This window comes from Ceratosolen solmsi, unplaced genomic scaffold (genome assembly GCF_000503995.2).
Source record: "Ceratosolen solmsi marchali unplaced genomic scaffold, CerSol_1.0 scaffold13, whole genome shotgun sequence".
NCBI classification, from domain to species: domain Eukaryota; kingdom Metazoa; phylum Arthropoda; class Insecta; order Hymenoptera; family Agaonidae; genus Ceratosolen; species Ceratosolen solmsi.
The window spans coordinates 6,850,723-6,865,559 of record NW_011948418.1 but is presented as its reverse complement, the minus strand read 5'-3'; the positions used below and the strand labels follow the sequence as shown (position 1 = coordinate 6,865,559).

General features: G+C 31.8%; 3 protein-coding genes across 8 annotated transcripts in view; 1 reads left to right on the top strand and 2 right to left on the bottom strand.

Annotated features, from left to right (window-relative positions):
* Positions 1–1,531: 1,531 nt before the first annotated feature.
* TBCD (tubulin folding cofactor D) lies at positions 1,532–5,538 on the bottom strand. The gene has a single exon (XM_011497019.1). It carries the CDS (start codon positions 5,203–5,205, stop codon positions 1,759–1,761), a length of 3,447 nt encoding a protein of 1,148 aa, XP_011495321.1. The 5' UTR covers positions 5,206–5,538; the 3' UTR covers positions 1,532–1,758.
* A 1,032-nt stretch (positions 5,539–6,570) lies between these two features.
* On the top strand, positions 6,571–8,523 carry Pgls (6-phosphogluconolactonase). The gene is made up of 4 exons (XM_011497017.1): positions 6,571–6,761; positions 7,101–7,301; positions 7,394–7,677; positions 8,199–8,523. Exons 1-4 carry the CDS (start codon positions 6,641–6,643, stop codon positions 8,298–8,300), a joined length of 708 nt encoding a protein of 235 aa, XP_011495319.1. The 5' UTR covers positions 6,571–6,640; the 3' UTR covers positions 8,301–8,523.
* Positions 8,524–11,120: 2,597 nt separating this feature from the next.
* SCaMC (Short Calcium-binding Mitochondrial Carrier) overlaps positions 11,121–14,837 on the bottom strand; it is a 44,500-nt gene continuing 40,783 nt past the window's right edge. For all 6 annotated transcript variants that reach the window (XM_011497012.1, XM_011497013.1, XM_011497011.1 and 3 more), the window contains 4 exons: positions 13,845–14,102; positions 12,648–12,815; positions 11,830–12,084; positions 11,121–11,258 (listed from right to left, as the gene is read on the bottom strand). In XM_011497012.1, the coding sequence (XP_011495314.1) occupies positions 11,184–11,258; positions 11,830–12,084; positions 12,648–12,815; positions 13,845–14,102 (756 nt within the window). In that variant the 3' untranslated portion in view covers positions 11,121–11,183. The remainder of the gene's footprint in view (positions 11,259–11,829; positions 12,085–12,647; positions 12,816–13,844; positions 14,103–14,837) is intronic.

Here is a 14,837-nt window from a genome sequence, read left to right as displayed (position 1 = left end):
AAAATACCGCGATGATTCTCCACAAGGAATTTCTTAAATATCAAATTACAGTTAATAATACAGCAAATGTACTCGACGCTAATTAAACTTAAACATATGATCAGCATGTAATATTTATTAGTAAATCATAAAAGAAACCAAATTGACAACAAATTCTGCATCAAATGGAAATTAAGTTTTAGCGTAACGATGATGAGTTATTTGACATAAGTACATAAAATAGTAAATTTGTTAAATATTTGAGTAAATATATAAGCAAAATGGTATATTTTTAATCTCGTAAAAATAATATAAATAATTAGCTTGAATTAAGCAAAGGATCTTAATTGGAGGCACTAATGCATGTAATTAAAATTTGTATGACTATGAATGGTTTTGCATTGCTTAATTCAGTAAAAATGCTTTGCAATTTGAAATTGCCACTTTGAAAAAATTACAACTTCACAATACTTTCTTCAAAGGCCACTTAACAAACACAATAAAGTTGATGAAAATGAATAACAAGCGTATTGATTAAAAGATAATTTCGCGTATAATAATTTAAGAATTTGTTCTTAAACCAATCTGTTTTATAATTTAAATGTACAAAACAAATAGCGCATTAAAACGAAATAAAATAGTTTTGTATTTCAGTCGTGCAATACCATGTATCTTAGAGCGAACGAAAAAGAATAAAATAATAATTCGATATAATATTTCACTGAAATTTTTAAATAACTTATTCTTCTTGTTATTTACAAAATGAGAAACGACAAAATTTTATTTTTATTTAACAAAATGATTTTAAAACTTTATTTGAAATATTTATTAAAATAAATGCCAATAAATAAGAGTAAAATATTATTATCGATGTATTATTGGATAAAATATAATTTTCAAATATAAATGAATTGTAACAATATAACAGAAATAAAAGCTATAATCAACTTTAAAGAAAACAGCGAAAGACGAAAGGTTTTCAGTCATACGATTAAGTTTCAAATTAATGTTCATAGTCGCATAGAGAAATTATGCAAATTTGAAAAAATATATATATAAAACTTACATTATATATTACGTATAATTTTAAAATAACATTTCCCACTTACTATATACACAGATTATAAATATATCTTATAAGCATTATTGTTTAATCACTATAAATTCATCCATACTTATATTATTTTTCTTTTTCAGTAAATAATTCATTTTATTTCTTTTAATATTCTATTTTAGATTAACGCATGGATATTAAAATATTTTATTAATATAGAAATACAGTAATTTTTGTAACTTTTACAAACGAATATTAATGTAGAATATGCTTATTTGTATTTTAGATTTTAGTTCAATAAATTTTAATTCTGCAATTAGTTAATTTTGTTTTCTTTACTTTTGTTCTTGATAAGCATTGGCAATTCTTCACAATTATAAGAACAAATACGTTTTCTTGAGTAGATATCCTTGGAAATATTCTTAGATCAGAATAAAATGATCGATAATAATGATTTCTCTCGATACTTAATACAATTATTAAATAATGTATTCTGACACTCCGTTGCTAACGCCTCTGATTTTCCAAATATGTACATATGCATTTTCATAAATATATGCAGGTGTACATGCACACGCACATAGATATGTATTAGTCTCTCAGTAAATTTACTCTGTAATACTTAATATCAAATTTATTATTGTAGTTATCGATCATACAAGTGAAAAGAGCAGAGTACAAAAACAATTAACAGTTCATTGTTTTATTTAACGGTTTGTTCCATTTTAAGGAAGAAAATTTTCCATAATCTTACACAATTCATTTCTGATTGGTCGTAAGTTTGCAACAGGCTGCTCCCAATCAACAACATTCAACTGGTGCACAACTGTGGCTAAATCTTGCGTGCTTAATGCAAAGTCACGTCCATACAATACGAAATTTTCATACAAAAGATAAGCCGTCGTTTTTCTTATATATTTAAATTTGTGACAGAGATACATACTTAATTGTGAGAAGGCACTCTTGCACGTTGAACCACCAGTATACAACAGATGACAAAAGATCTTTACAATATTGATTTGAGACTGCGTTGTTTTCACACACTTGCTTTCTGTCTTAGCAAAATTTAATATACGTACAGCTACTTCATTTTCAGGATCGCTATAAATCATTAAAAGATTTACTCCGTTCATTAAACGATCTAGAAAGGCCAGACTTGCACAGATCATGCGATCATCCCCGTGAGAAGTTTCAAATATATGGCACATTTCTTTACTAATTTTCCAGAATTTCTCTTTATTAATGCTCATGAGATACTCTTGTAATGACATGGTGGAATATTTTACCAGTGACTCTGATAATCCTCCCATACTAAAAATGATACCTCTCAGTATAGGTGAAATATATGGTGGAAATGACAACATTTCTATGAAAAGTGGAATTGTCTCGCTCTCAGATTTCCAATCTATGTACATTTCATCGTTACCGTCAACAAAATTTGAAAATAATGTTTTGAGCTCCTTATGGTATGGAATATTGGGTAATTCACTTTCAATCAAAGCATAAACCGTGGATCCTGCTTTAGCCCTCGTTCTGTCTATGCGCTCGACTGCTTGTTGAGATATGCCTCCAATAATTTTTCCCATCAATTCTTCCGTCAAAACAGAGGAATATCCAGCTTGATAAACTAAATTTGTTAGGGAAAAGATTGCAGATATTGCAGCCTCTCTTACCCAAGAGCCAATGTCACCACGGTTGTCATTCGTATAGTCTGCGAGCCCATTGAAATAACAATTGTACAAGTCGTTTAAAAAGCATTTCCATTGTTCTGCTTTTGGAAGACCTAAAGTTTCACATAATTTTTTTAAAGAATTAATGGCTTCCTTTCTGCTTTCAGCCCATAATAATGTTTCTTTGGTCATATCACAACTTTCTATAAGCTTCTTAAATATATCTTGACCTTTCTCTTCTAAAACGGATACTGGAAAGTAGCCAATAGCTTGGGCAAAACCAATTCTGTTCGCTTGATTAGTAGAGAACAGATTATTGAGATATCGATTTATAATATCGTGTCTCGTTTCTAGGCTCCAAGAGAAATAATATTCAGTTAAAAATGCTGTTTGAGCTTCAGCCGATACAATTCTTACAGTTGATACTTCGTTACCTAAACATTCTTCTAATAAATCTTGCCAATCGTTTAAAATATTCTTAGAATCTATACTAAAGTGCATAAGCGAAAGATTTTTTATGAGAGTGACACAAGCTTGTTTCAATATTTCACCACCTAATCCTCTAAATTGTCCACGATTGCGAAATGTAGCTACTATATCTTGAATTTTTGATGAAGTTTGTTCTATAAATTCTATTAAATCCTTATTATTCATATCGTGAAGGGCAATCAGAATTTCAGCGATGGCAAGAGTAGCACCATGACAATGACAGAGATCGGGCGACGTAAGAAAATCCATTAATAATGGGAGCATTTTGTTAATTGTATAATCTGGACGAAGTCCTGCCAAATTATATAAAGCCTTAGCCGTAAGTTCTCTTATTGCAATATCCCAATGAGCAACCTTACAGCGTATAAGGTGCTCACAAAATGGTTCCAAATAACCTTCATAATTTGCAATAAATACACTGATCTTAAGGTATGCATTACTACGAACTCCTACCGCAAGATAGTCGGATGCAGAGACTATATCGATGCCATTTGGGAAATTACCTTGTCTACCAACAATTTCCTGAAATGCTGCAGAAGCTGCTCTACGACAATTAATTTGGCGATCAAAGCAAGTAACAATTAACAGTGCTATTGTAATATCTTCTATATAAGGTTCAAAAACATTTGGTTCAAAAGCTCTTGCAAAAGACCAACAAACAAAACACGCTGCATCTCTTATAATAGAGCCAATAGGTCCGTGTGATCTGGGTTCATCGAACTGTAAGCCTTTAATAACCAAAGGTATAATGATTTCTAATCGATACGGCAACAGTAAACCTCTCCTTCCCAGTTCAGCTAACGCCAAACAGCCACCGTGCCAGGCAATTTCGTATTCGCGAGATGAAAATAAGTTCAAAACAAAGCCAAGTACTTCATCTGCTAAATCAATAGGTAATCGAGCTGTTATTCTTCCAATTCCTTTGGCAGCTGACCATCGAATTATTAATGACTTGTCTTGTAGGCCAGTTATAAGATATTCCAATAAATCTTCCATGCACGGTGGAATTTCATGATCTTCGATTTTAGCTACAGAAAATTTCTTATCAATATCAGCAGACTCGATAGTACTCGTTTCGTTCAGATGAGTATATAAATTTATAGTCTTTGACGCTTTCTTATAGTGCCAAGCAGGACTATTTGGTTTCAATAAGACCGTACCTATGCGCTGAATAATTTTGATTAAATACTTTCTAACAAGATCCGCCGAATTGTTACTTAATTTAACTCTCAACACTTTATCGAGAATCAATTGGTTGTAAGGCACAAGGTCGTCTCTGCAACTATGCTTAATAATGGATGCGATCACTGCTAATGGTCTGTGATCTAAATTATCCTTTTGAAAATTATTTAATGACCACGATATCATATCTTCTAAATAATGATCCTTGACGTCGGAACGGGTTAAGAAGTTAGCCACTAAGTATATTCCAGCAATGGAGCAGGAGTCTTTCGAAGCACAGTACTTTTTACAAATTTCAATAACTCTTAACGTAATACTTTGCTGTGGATTTTCGTTCAACGGACTTATCGTATCTAATCTGGAGAGGGCAAATGGGATTTTACATATGATCGACAACCATATCAAAAGTACATAGCGCGTCTGCCAATTATCCTTGTCATCTATGTCTTGTTTTTCCAACATCTCTAGGACTCTGTTAAAATCACTTACTTCATGCGGCAAATGTATGGCTATCTTCTTATAAGTTTTAACGCTCATTATTATATAGATGTATTTGAAGACATAGTTATTTAGATCTTTAAAATTAGCCTTCTCCCTTATGAGCTGAATGAGCGAGCTCAAAAAACTGTCGAGATACGGATCCAGCATTTGAGGCAAATCCTGATACTTTTTTAAAATAAAAGAAAAATTGTCATGATTTTTCTCGAGTGTTCTTGGCATTTGAGGGTGTAGTAGCTGCTGTATTAAGTACTTGATCTTGTCGGTGTCCTCGGATAAATTCAGCTCTTCTCCAGTTTTAGAACAGTCGGAATCATTATCATTAACAATCATTATAAAAAACTATTATTAGCTCTGTACGCGCTTGATACTACAAATGTCAACGTTTGCGGTATTTTAAAACATTTACTCGTTTGTCCAAACAAATTTCTAATGCTAACGGTATACTGATTTTTCGGATATTTTTTTTATGGAGGCGCTGCGGCGCAGATTTGGACTTATGGTAGACAGAAACGGTCGACGATCCTTTCGAGATTCGCTCTGCTCGTCACGCCATTTACCGCGAAAACGACGAACTTACACGTTCTTAAGCTTATGGTTATAATTCGAAACAGTCATTGCCGATATCGTTCAAATGTAATAAATATCTTTCCTCTTCGCTCATCATTCCCTTCTCTCTCTTTATTTTTTCACCCTCAAGCTAACTGAGCGATGAATAATAATATTGCGATTTTTGTGCTTGTATGAGGGGCGGGGAGGGGGAAAATAAGTAACGAGTCATAAACGTATTATAAATTCGTATTTGAAAGATCTGTAGTTATTTTAAATAATAAACGTAGAATGTGTAGCGATAATTAACGTTGCTAATTTCTAGGAATGCATAGCTTTAGTAAATCCAGTACGATATATAATTAAAAAGCGACAGTTTATAATTATTATTATCCAACTAATAATTTAAATATGCGTTGATTATAATTGTATTTTTTGTAATATATATTTATGACAAATAGCGAAGAGATAAAATCTATCGAATATTTAACTAAAATAGCCGGTATGCATATGCGCGCGAGTGCGTTAGTTTGCGGGTGTCTAAATATATGTATACACGAAACATAGAGAGAGAGAGAGAGAGAGAGAGAGAGAGAAAGTCGTGGCTCTAGTATACTAACATAACTATCGAATATCAATCGAATAGCTGCTATATTATAAAATTAATACAATGCTCATATATATATATATATATATATATATATATGTATCTATATATAATTTTCAATTTGGGACGATAAATTCAAAATCACAATCGACCACCCTTTTGCCATTAGATATAAATGTAATTTATAGATCTTAAAATGAAAATAAAACTCACTGACCAGTTGAAGCATTTAAATTACATCATTGTTAAAACAGTAAAGTCTACAAATGTATTCCATTTTTTAAGCTTCGCTTTATAACATTGTAATACTAATGCAATAATCATCAAGTCCAACACTGGTGAAAAGTCATTTTTTTTTTAAGTGGAAAACTTTAAGCCCTCTGCAGGTGTCTCCTCGAAGCCTTTTAATCATCATTCAACAAAAAGCACTGATCATCCCATGGTCGCTCGTTCTCGCATCTAAGCATTGACATTGAAAAACTGCTTTTCCCGGTGCGTACGCGCATGTGTGTGTGTGTGTGTGTGTGTGTGTGTGCGCGTGCGTGTTGTGTGTGTTATGTGATTGTCGAAGAAATTGGCCGATTATATTAGCTTTATTTTCACTTGCAAAAAATGTCGGAAATATTAATTGAACCGGACGTATCCGGTGTCGTGCAACGTCTCGCATTGATAATTGAGAAATGTGCAAACGAAGCGATTGACACAGAGGATATTTTCAAAATTGGCCTATCCGGTAAGTTTTCTCGTCGACTATTAATTATTGTCAACCGTTCGTTTATGATGCGTAGGAGAAATTAGCCGTTTCTCTATCAACAGGGCTTTGCATTTAATGGACTTGGATGTAAATTAATTAATTCTGGCAATTTAAAAAGTTGTATTTAAGGTTAAGCTTTGACGACGATAAAAGTCGAATTTTAATGATGCAATAAATTCATCAAAGTCGTTATACTATTTTTTTTGTATTTTTATTTATTTATTTATTTATTTTTTTACTCCTTCGAAGCGATTGTTGTAGATTATTGATTTTTATTGATATTTATCGACGTTATTTGTCTAATTTTTTATTGCAAAGGGGGCTCGATGGTGAAATTTCTTTCGGAAGGACTTCCTTCCATCTCTACAGATTGGAGCAAGTGGAGATTCTTCTTTTGCGACGAAAGAATCGTTTCGTTTGAGAATGGTGAGTCAACATATGGATTGTATAGAGCAAGCTTAATTGGAAAAGTTCCTATCAACGAAGATCAGTTTATAAAAATTGATCCAGATCTTTCAGGTAACGATTGTTTGGTACTCTTTCGCAACTATTGAGATCAAATATCCAAGCAGCCAAGCTTTTCTAAATTAATTATTGAACATTGCTTTTAGCCGAAGACGCGTCAAAAGACTATATTAAAAAAATGTCCGTGTATTTTCCACCGGATAGCATACCAAGGTTCGATGTCCTGCTTCTTGGTATGGGACCAGATGGCCATACCTGTTCGTTGTTTCCTAATCATCGATTATTAGAAGAAACTAGTTTATGGGTGTGTCCGATAAATGACTCGCCTAAGCCACCGTCGTCGAGAATTACATTGACATTTCCAGTGATTAACAATGCAAGAGCTTGCATCTTTGGGGTCACTGGTGCAAGTAAAAAGGAAATGGTTAAAGTTAGTTTCGCATTAAAGTTTGTAACAATACATTCTCTCTAACAAATCTTCTTTATTAATTTATAGTTAAAAGTATTTCTTAGATTCTTAGCACGTCGATGTTGGCATAAATTCTTTTAATCGAATCGAATTATACAAGTAAAGCATCGTTTCGCTTCTAACGTTATGAATCCAATGTTAAACCTAAAAAAAGAAATGTTATAAATCTAATGTTAAATGTAAAAAAAAAAAATTTTGAAAGCAAAAGAGAATTATAGTAACTGTATTTATGGTTTTTGTGGCAAAAAGTAATGTGCTTCTTGTTAAAAATTACTAAATAATTCGATTAATTTTATTTTGGATTTGCTAATAAGTATATAATATACAGCATACCAATTAAACTTTACTGAAATTATTTACTTTCCAAACATTAATTTAATCCAATAAACGCAATAATAAATTTTACGAAATGCATTAAACATTTTTTTAACGTATACATTTGTTCCAACATACTATACTTCTTTCTTCATTTTTCTTTTTAGCGTATTTTAAAAGAGAAAGAGAACTTACCAGCCACCAGAGTGCAGCCAACAAATGGAATTCTTTACTGGATTTTGGATAAAGATGCTGCCGGAGGCTTATAGTTTACCCATAATATAACACTACGCGATACTACATTCCACTTTGTAACTTATTCTGCTACACTCCTCAGGCTGCTGATTTTATACATTTATGTAACTGATAATTTTTGTATGATGTAGATAAAAGGAGAAAAGATAGGTAGGCAATTAATATATTGAGAAAATGTTGAATACATAGCTGCTCATAAAGGTAAACGCGGTGTTTTCACCCGTGTATATATATATCATCTATTTTACGGCCTAATTGTTGTTTTCGAAAAGAAAGTACTTAACAAAATTATAGGCATTTTTAAAGATTGTACATGATAATTCTGAGTCGAGTCGAGAGATCTACAAAACTCCGCACTTGATAGTAAAAACAAACTTAACAATTAATTACAATCAAATGTTGCAGGATAATTCCTAATTGTTATCACGACGAATTTATTTAGATCCGCTATTATTATTAAGATCAGATGAAAAATCCTGTATTGCAATTTATAATCGCCTGTACAATATACAAACGAAAAATACGAATTATTGAATTAAATCAGTCTTACGTATCGATTAGATCGCAAAAACTACTATTTAACATATACATTGAATTTTTGTTTTTCATGATAATGAAAACTTTTGATAATTGTAATTTTTGGCTTTTAATATTTATCGTACATTTTTAATACATATCATTGTAAGCTAAATAAAGTAAAAGAAAATATAGATTCGCATAAACTTACTTCATAAGATTACAAGTTGTTTCGAAAAATGAACTTGATTTGTAACGATATTTAAGTAATTGGAAAAAATATACATCACTTTCTAATAACTTTGGAGTTGTTAAGTTTTTTTTTTTTTTTTTTTTTTTTTTAAAACTAAATTTACCCCTAAATATATTTTTGAAAAAGAATTGATTAGTATTCTCAGGATTGGAGGTCGGTGATGAAAGAAAAAAAGTTCCATTTTTATACATGAGTCAATAAATTACATTTATTCGTTAAAAAAAAAAAAAAAAAAAAAAAAAAAAAAAAAAATAAAAATAAAAATAAAAAAAAAACTATTAATATACACTCAGGCACGAGCCATAAATAACTAGATAAAGTTATAAGACTCGTTTTTCCTATAATTCATTTAAAGTCATGTACAATAACTTCTCAGTCCTGCAAAGCTAAGCCTGTCTGTCGTCTTCTTTACAATATATGAACTGAAACGTTATCTTTGCTCATTTAATTTCAAGCACTCCTGCAAGTTTCTTTTTACACATATCTAATTGATAATATAACGAGGCTTCATTTCACTTTTATCATTATAATTAACAAACATCTTGAAGAACTTTCTTTGTAGATGATAAATTATGATATCTGATATAATATCGAATACCGGAACTGTTTCATACAAAGTTGACGTTAGATTTTTTAAAAAATTTTAACATTACATTCATTCATTATTAAAAAGGCTAAGCGGATCGAGATTCAAAGACGCGTATATTTTATATAAATATTTTTTTAACTAGAATTGTATAAGAACTCGATTTACTATATTCTCCTCTTTTTCTTCTTCGTTTTTTTTGTATTTTTCTTTCTTTTTTTTTTCTTTTTTTTGTTGTATTTTTGTCATTAATTTTTTCTTCTATTCTTTGTTTTTCTTTTTGCTTTTGTGTTTTTAATTAAGGAATGAATGGCATTGCATTTCAGGGCTTATTAAAAGCGATCGCGATATATTGTATTAAATTGTTTTAGTAATGACTCAAGATTGTCAATGAATCTTTAATCGTTATTTGATTTGGACTTTGACGAGGTTAAAGAATTTTAATTAAATTGATCCATATACGATTCAAGAATAGATAACGAATTTTATCGATACATCCTAGGAAACACCAGTCGTTGAATTATATACTACTCTTGTTTCGTTTTACTTTTTTTTTTTTTTTTCATTTCTTTAATTTTATTTTATTTAATTTTTTAAATCTTATAATCATACTTATCACAGTATAAGTATAACTCGATCGTACTACTTATCACGTTATCGACCGTCGAGAAAAAAATCAGTCGATCCCTTCCAAACCTGCTGTGTGGGATTTCCTTTAAACTACTTTCAATATTTCAAACTCTCATCTTACTTTATCCCTTCGATAGCTAGGTACAAAATTATCATTAAAATAATTTCCTAGTTCCAGCTCATTTCTTTTACTCGAAATTTGTATCGCTGGTTAGTTTAATTTTAAAGGAGCATTGCACAAAACAAATAACTACAAAAGCAAATTAAAAACTTTACAATAGCATAAAGCGATTAGAGTAAACCTTCCTAGCTATCCCAAGAGATATATATATATATATATATATATATATATATATATATATATATATATATATATATATACACATTTTCATTTTTCCTATTTTTTCGATCGTACATAATTGTTAATTCTCTTTCTCACACACACTCGCTCGCGCACGCACAGTAGTCATGCTCGTACATATACACACAAAATCACACTCGCATCACTCCATCTCGTTCATTTATTCTCTCTCATTTTTGATAAACATTCTCAATAGACAGAATAATTACTACATATTCTCTGCAAAAATATACAATACCTACGTAGAATATAAGTAATTGCAAAGTTTCGAGAAAGTTGATACGTCGTATAACAATAAATAAATTGAATTAATTACGATTAATTAGGAAGTAAAGAAACACCGCAGTGTCTTAATTTCTTTCACAATCATTATTCATAATACTTAGGCACACGGCTGTTGGTGCTTGTCCGAGTTATTATTATTTTTTTTTTTTGCATTTTGTTTTGTTTTTTTTTTTACCAGTTTTGTTTTGAATTATTACTGTAGGTTTCTATTATAAATTTACAGAATAATTTAATAAAAACGAATAGGTTCCTAAATAATATATTCATCACGTCATGTTCACTCCTAGCGCCGATCGGACATATTCGTACACAACGTAACTCGTTGATACTGCTGGTGCGACCTATCAACGAAAAAAAAAAAATAAAAATTATATACATATATGTAAATAGATAAATATGATTATATTTTAAAAATACGATAGTATTTTAAATATATTAAATAGTGCATATACTAATATAGAAACGTATAATTTGAAAATTTCAAATATTTATTTCATCTGCATAATTTCAACCATATTTCACTCTTCAAACTATCTAAGGCTTGAACTAGTGAATAATAAATTTAACATTAAAATTTTAGTTGTAAATTAGAACTAGAATTGTAAATTTTTATATATCAGTCGAAATTATATTTAAAAGATAAAAATTTTACTGCAAACAACTAGAGTAACTGTTAAGAACGAAACCTGGATCTCGATGATGGAGAGCTTGAATTTTATAAACACATTACATTCGCGACGATAAATACTCTTTATACCTTTATTTATCAAGCAAGTCGGATTTGAATATAATTCTTTAGCCCTCCTCATCCCTCATTCTCAATTACATCACTAAAGGACTATTACGACTTATCGATGCGCCACTCGCGCTGTCAGAACCACGTAGAACGCAAGAGCCGAAGGGGAGTCTCACCTTGAGGAAGTTTGGGGTGAGGCCACGGTAGAGGCCCTTAAGACCTTCCCTCTTGAAGATGTCCGTGAATATGCCGACCATGTTGTTCTGTCCGTTGACCGGCCCGATCTGAGCTTGCAGCCGCGTCCTGACTAGCGCCAAGGGATACGAGCAGACCTGACCAGCGGTGCTCGATACGGTGCCACATAATATCAGCAGCCAAATGGCTGGCTGCTCGTCCTTTCCGTGCGTACGAATGTAGTTATTTTTCAATGTCTGAAAGGATCGTGGCATCAGTTTTCCTTTAATTTCAATTTAAACTAATAGTCGACATTAGGTAGCGCAACCGTCAACCGAATGCCAAGTGCAAAATCGAACCAAGGGGATCTCGTTTCATCGATGGTATCCGTGTCGTCGTTGTAATGAATATGCATTAAATAAAGAAAGATTTGTAATGCGTGGTATGACGTTACGTACAAAAAAGTCTTATACATAAAATCGTTCGCATTCGTAATGTGCAAAAAATAAATTGTTAACTAAGGATATTTATGTCAATTATACACGCGAATTAATTACAAATGATTTTAATTAATAAATAGCTACTCACCAGCTATTTACCGGGCAATGCTACAATTACAGTAAAATGTCGGCATTAATTGAATATAATTATCAAATAGTCGATTGGAATTATCATATTTTAGTATTTTCGTAATGCTCTTAATTAAGCTTTGTCGACGACACTTACACGCTCTTAAAGAAAAGCGCTATTGCAGTTACGAGCCGTGTCGATTCTACACCTACGACAATAAAAAAATTGCATACTGAATAATCATACTAACCTCGTACACAGCTAAATCGATACCCGCATAGGGCAGGATTCCAATGAGGTTGGGAATGTAGCCTCTATAAAATGTTTTCAAGCCTGCTTGATTGTATATTTTTTGCGCCGCATCGACTATTCCCTTAAACTCTCCAGTCTTTCTAAGGGCTAATCGAGTTTTCAGTACCTAAAAGTAATTGTGTCGTGAGAATTTGTCGAATGGCTTGTCTTTGCTCGTCTCGTGAGTTTTTCGAGATGGAGATTATATTTGAAATGGCACGACCAACGATAAACGATAAACGATTGAAATGACTTTTAAATTTACACGTGCTTATTTTCAATCGGGAAATTACTTGCCTCGGCTAAGATATAGCAAATTTAATTTAACATTGTCATTAATTTCGTATTTTAAACAAAAATTGGCGAAGATTTATCAATAAACGAGCATAATTGGTAATATAAGTCTTTAAGAGGTAATCTGTGATACCGACCGAACATCAAATACTTTTATTGCTTAAAGATTTGAATTTATAGTGACGTTATGTAACGTCGCCCTCCCTATGGCCGTATCACACTTTTTTTCTTTCATTTTATAATAGTTTAAGTTCAAACAGATTCTTTGAAAGAATTCTTATAAATAATGCAAATACGTTTTTATTATGAATACATTATATGTAATTGCGTAACGAGCCAATCGATTAATTTCGGCAAAATTCCATTGAATGTTGTTTGCATTGGCTCTTAAATTAAAATTACTTATCGTCGTAAAACAATAAAAATTGATAAATTGAAGAGTCGCTTGGACATTATTGGCGCACATTAGTCATTTATTGGGCAAAATGTCATTTTTAACATCGATACGACAATCGTAAATGACGCGCTGAAACAAAGTGGTAAGAAAATTGAAATTTTACGGAAGATTATTTGGCATGGACAGCCATTTATTTTCACGTGTAAAAGTCAATTTTCCTTGATTAAAATCCGTAATGTTCAAAAAATTGACCGGACCGTTTTAACAAAATTCTTTTAATCTAAATCCGTATTTTAATTTAATGGCAGTGACAATGGACGGAGGAGGATAAGTCTATCGGATCAAGTATTATCGGATTATCCGACAACTTTCACTTGTCCCGCTATAAATTTTACAGCCCTGAGACTGGGGCGTGGAAAGTTTAATAGAGATGGACGGCCGACGGCAATCGCCTTGTAAGTTTACCTCGAGAGGATAAATGGCAGTCTGGCTGATACCACCAGCAGCCGAACCAGCGACGAATCTCTCGTAGATACTGAGGTCCCGATTGTCGACTCCCTTAATCATCCTCTTCACCTGTTCGTAGGCCATGAACTTGAGAGCCGTTTCCGGACCGATTTTAAGTACGTTAATGCCGTTACCACGCCAGTAACTTTTCACGCCACCTTCCCGAAGCATATATTTCCCGCAGCTGAAGATGTTGCATTGCCGTGAGCCATGCACCTGTGTGTGTGAAGAGAGAGAGAGAGAGAGAGAGAGAGAGATTCGTTACTTTAGCGTTTTCGTGTGTGACCTTACGATACTATTGCTCACCAAGTCAATCATTAAATTTGAAAGTTTTTAATGATCTTACAGTAGAGTACACGCGATCAATAGTTTTTACAATCCTACGTACCAAGTACTTACTTATTACGCACTAAGTATGAAAAAACCACAATTTTCATCCGTTCGTATAATTAACCGCGGCTTTAAACTAAAAAGCTAGCGCTCTCAAGCATTATTATTAAATTATTACTTTTCAATTTAAAATAAAGAATATTTAATTATTAATGTCGAATGATTGCTGAAAATATATAACTGAGTGGACGTTTACTCAAATAATTATTTCAATTCGTTATTATTATGACAGCTCGATCGCGTATGTCAATCGTGGGTTTAAACATTTTAAGCCAGTCTGACGGTATACAGATATGTGTAAAAATCTGCTTACCTCGAAACAAATTGTTATTATCGTTAAGTGTACGAGAGATTTTACATGCTCGAATTGTAGTTTCGAGACTGATTTGGTATGAAAAGTTAATCGACCTTACACACATAAAGAATCGATATTATGTAGTCAAATAGTTATTGTAAATCATTTTAGTTTCATATCATCGTATCCATTTTTTTCTTGTCTTTTCAATTTATTTTCCTTTAAATGCTTAATTGTATTTACGTATTTATTTTAACTTCAAAATC

What these genes read in the sequence shown, in the direction of transcription:
- TBCD (XM_011497019.1), bottom strand. Translation starts at nt 5,205, where the DNA reads ATGATTGTTAATGATAATGATTCCGACTGTTCTAAAACTGGAGAAGAG.
- Pgls (XM_011497017.1), top strand. Translation starts at nt 6,641, where the DNA reads ATGTCGGAAATATTAATTGAACCGGACGTATCCGGTGTCGTGCAACGT. An exon ending in TTTCAAAATTGGCCTATCCG is followed by an intron (nt 6,762 to 7,100) that starts GTAAGTTTTCTC and finishes TTTATTGCAAAG; the next exon opens with GGGGCTCGATGGTGAAATTT. An exon ending in GTAAAAAGGAAATGGTTAAA is followed by an intron (nt 7,678 to 8,198) that starts GTTAGTTTCGCA and finishes TTTTCTTTTTAG; the next exon opens with CGTATTTTAAAAGAGAAAGA.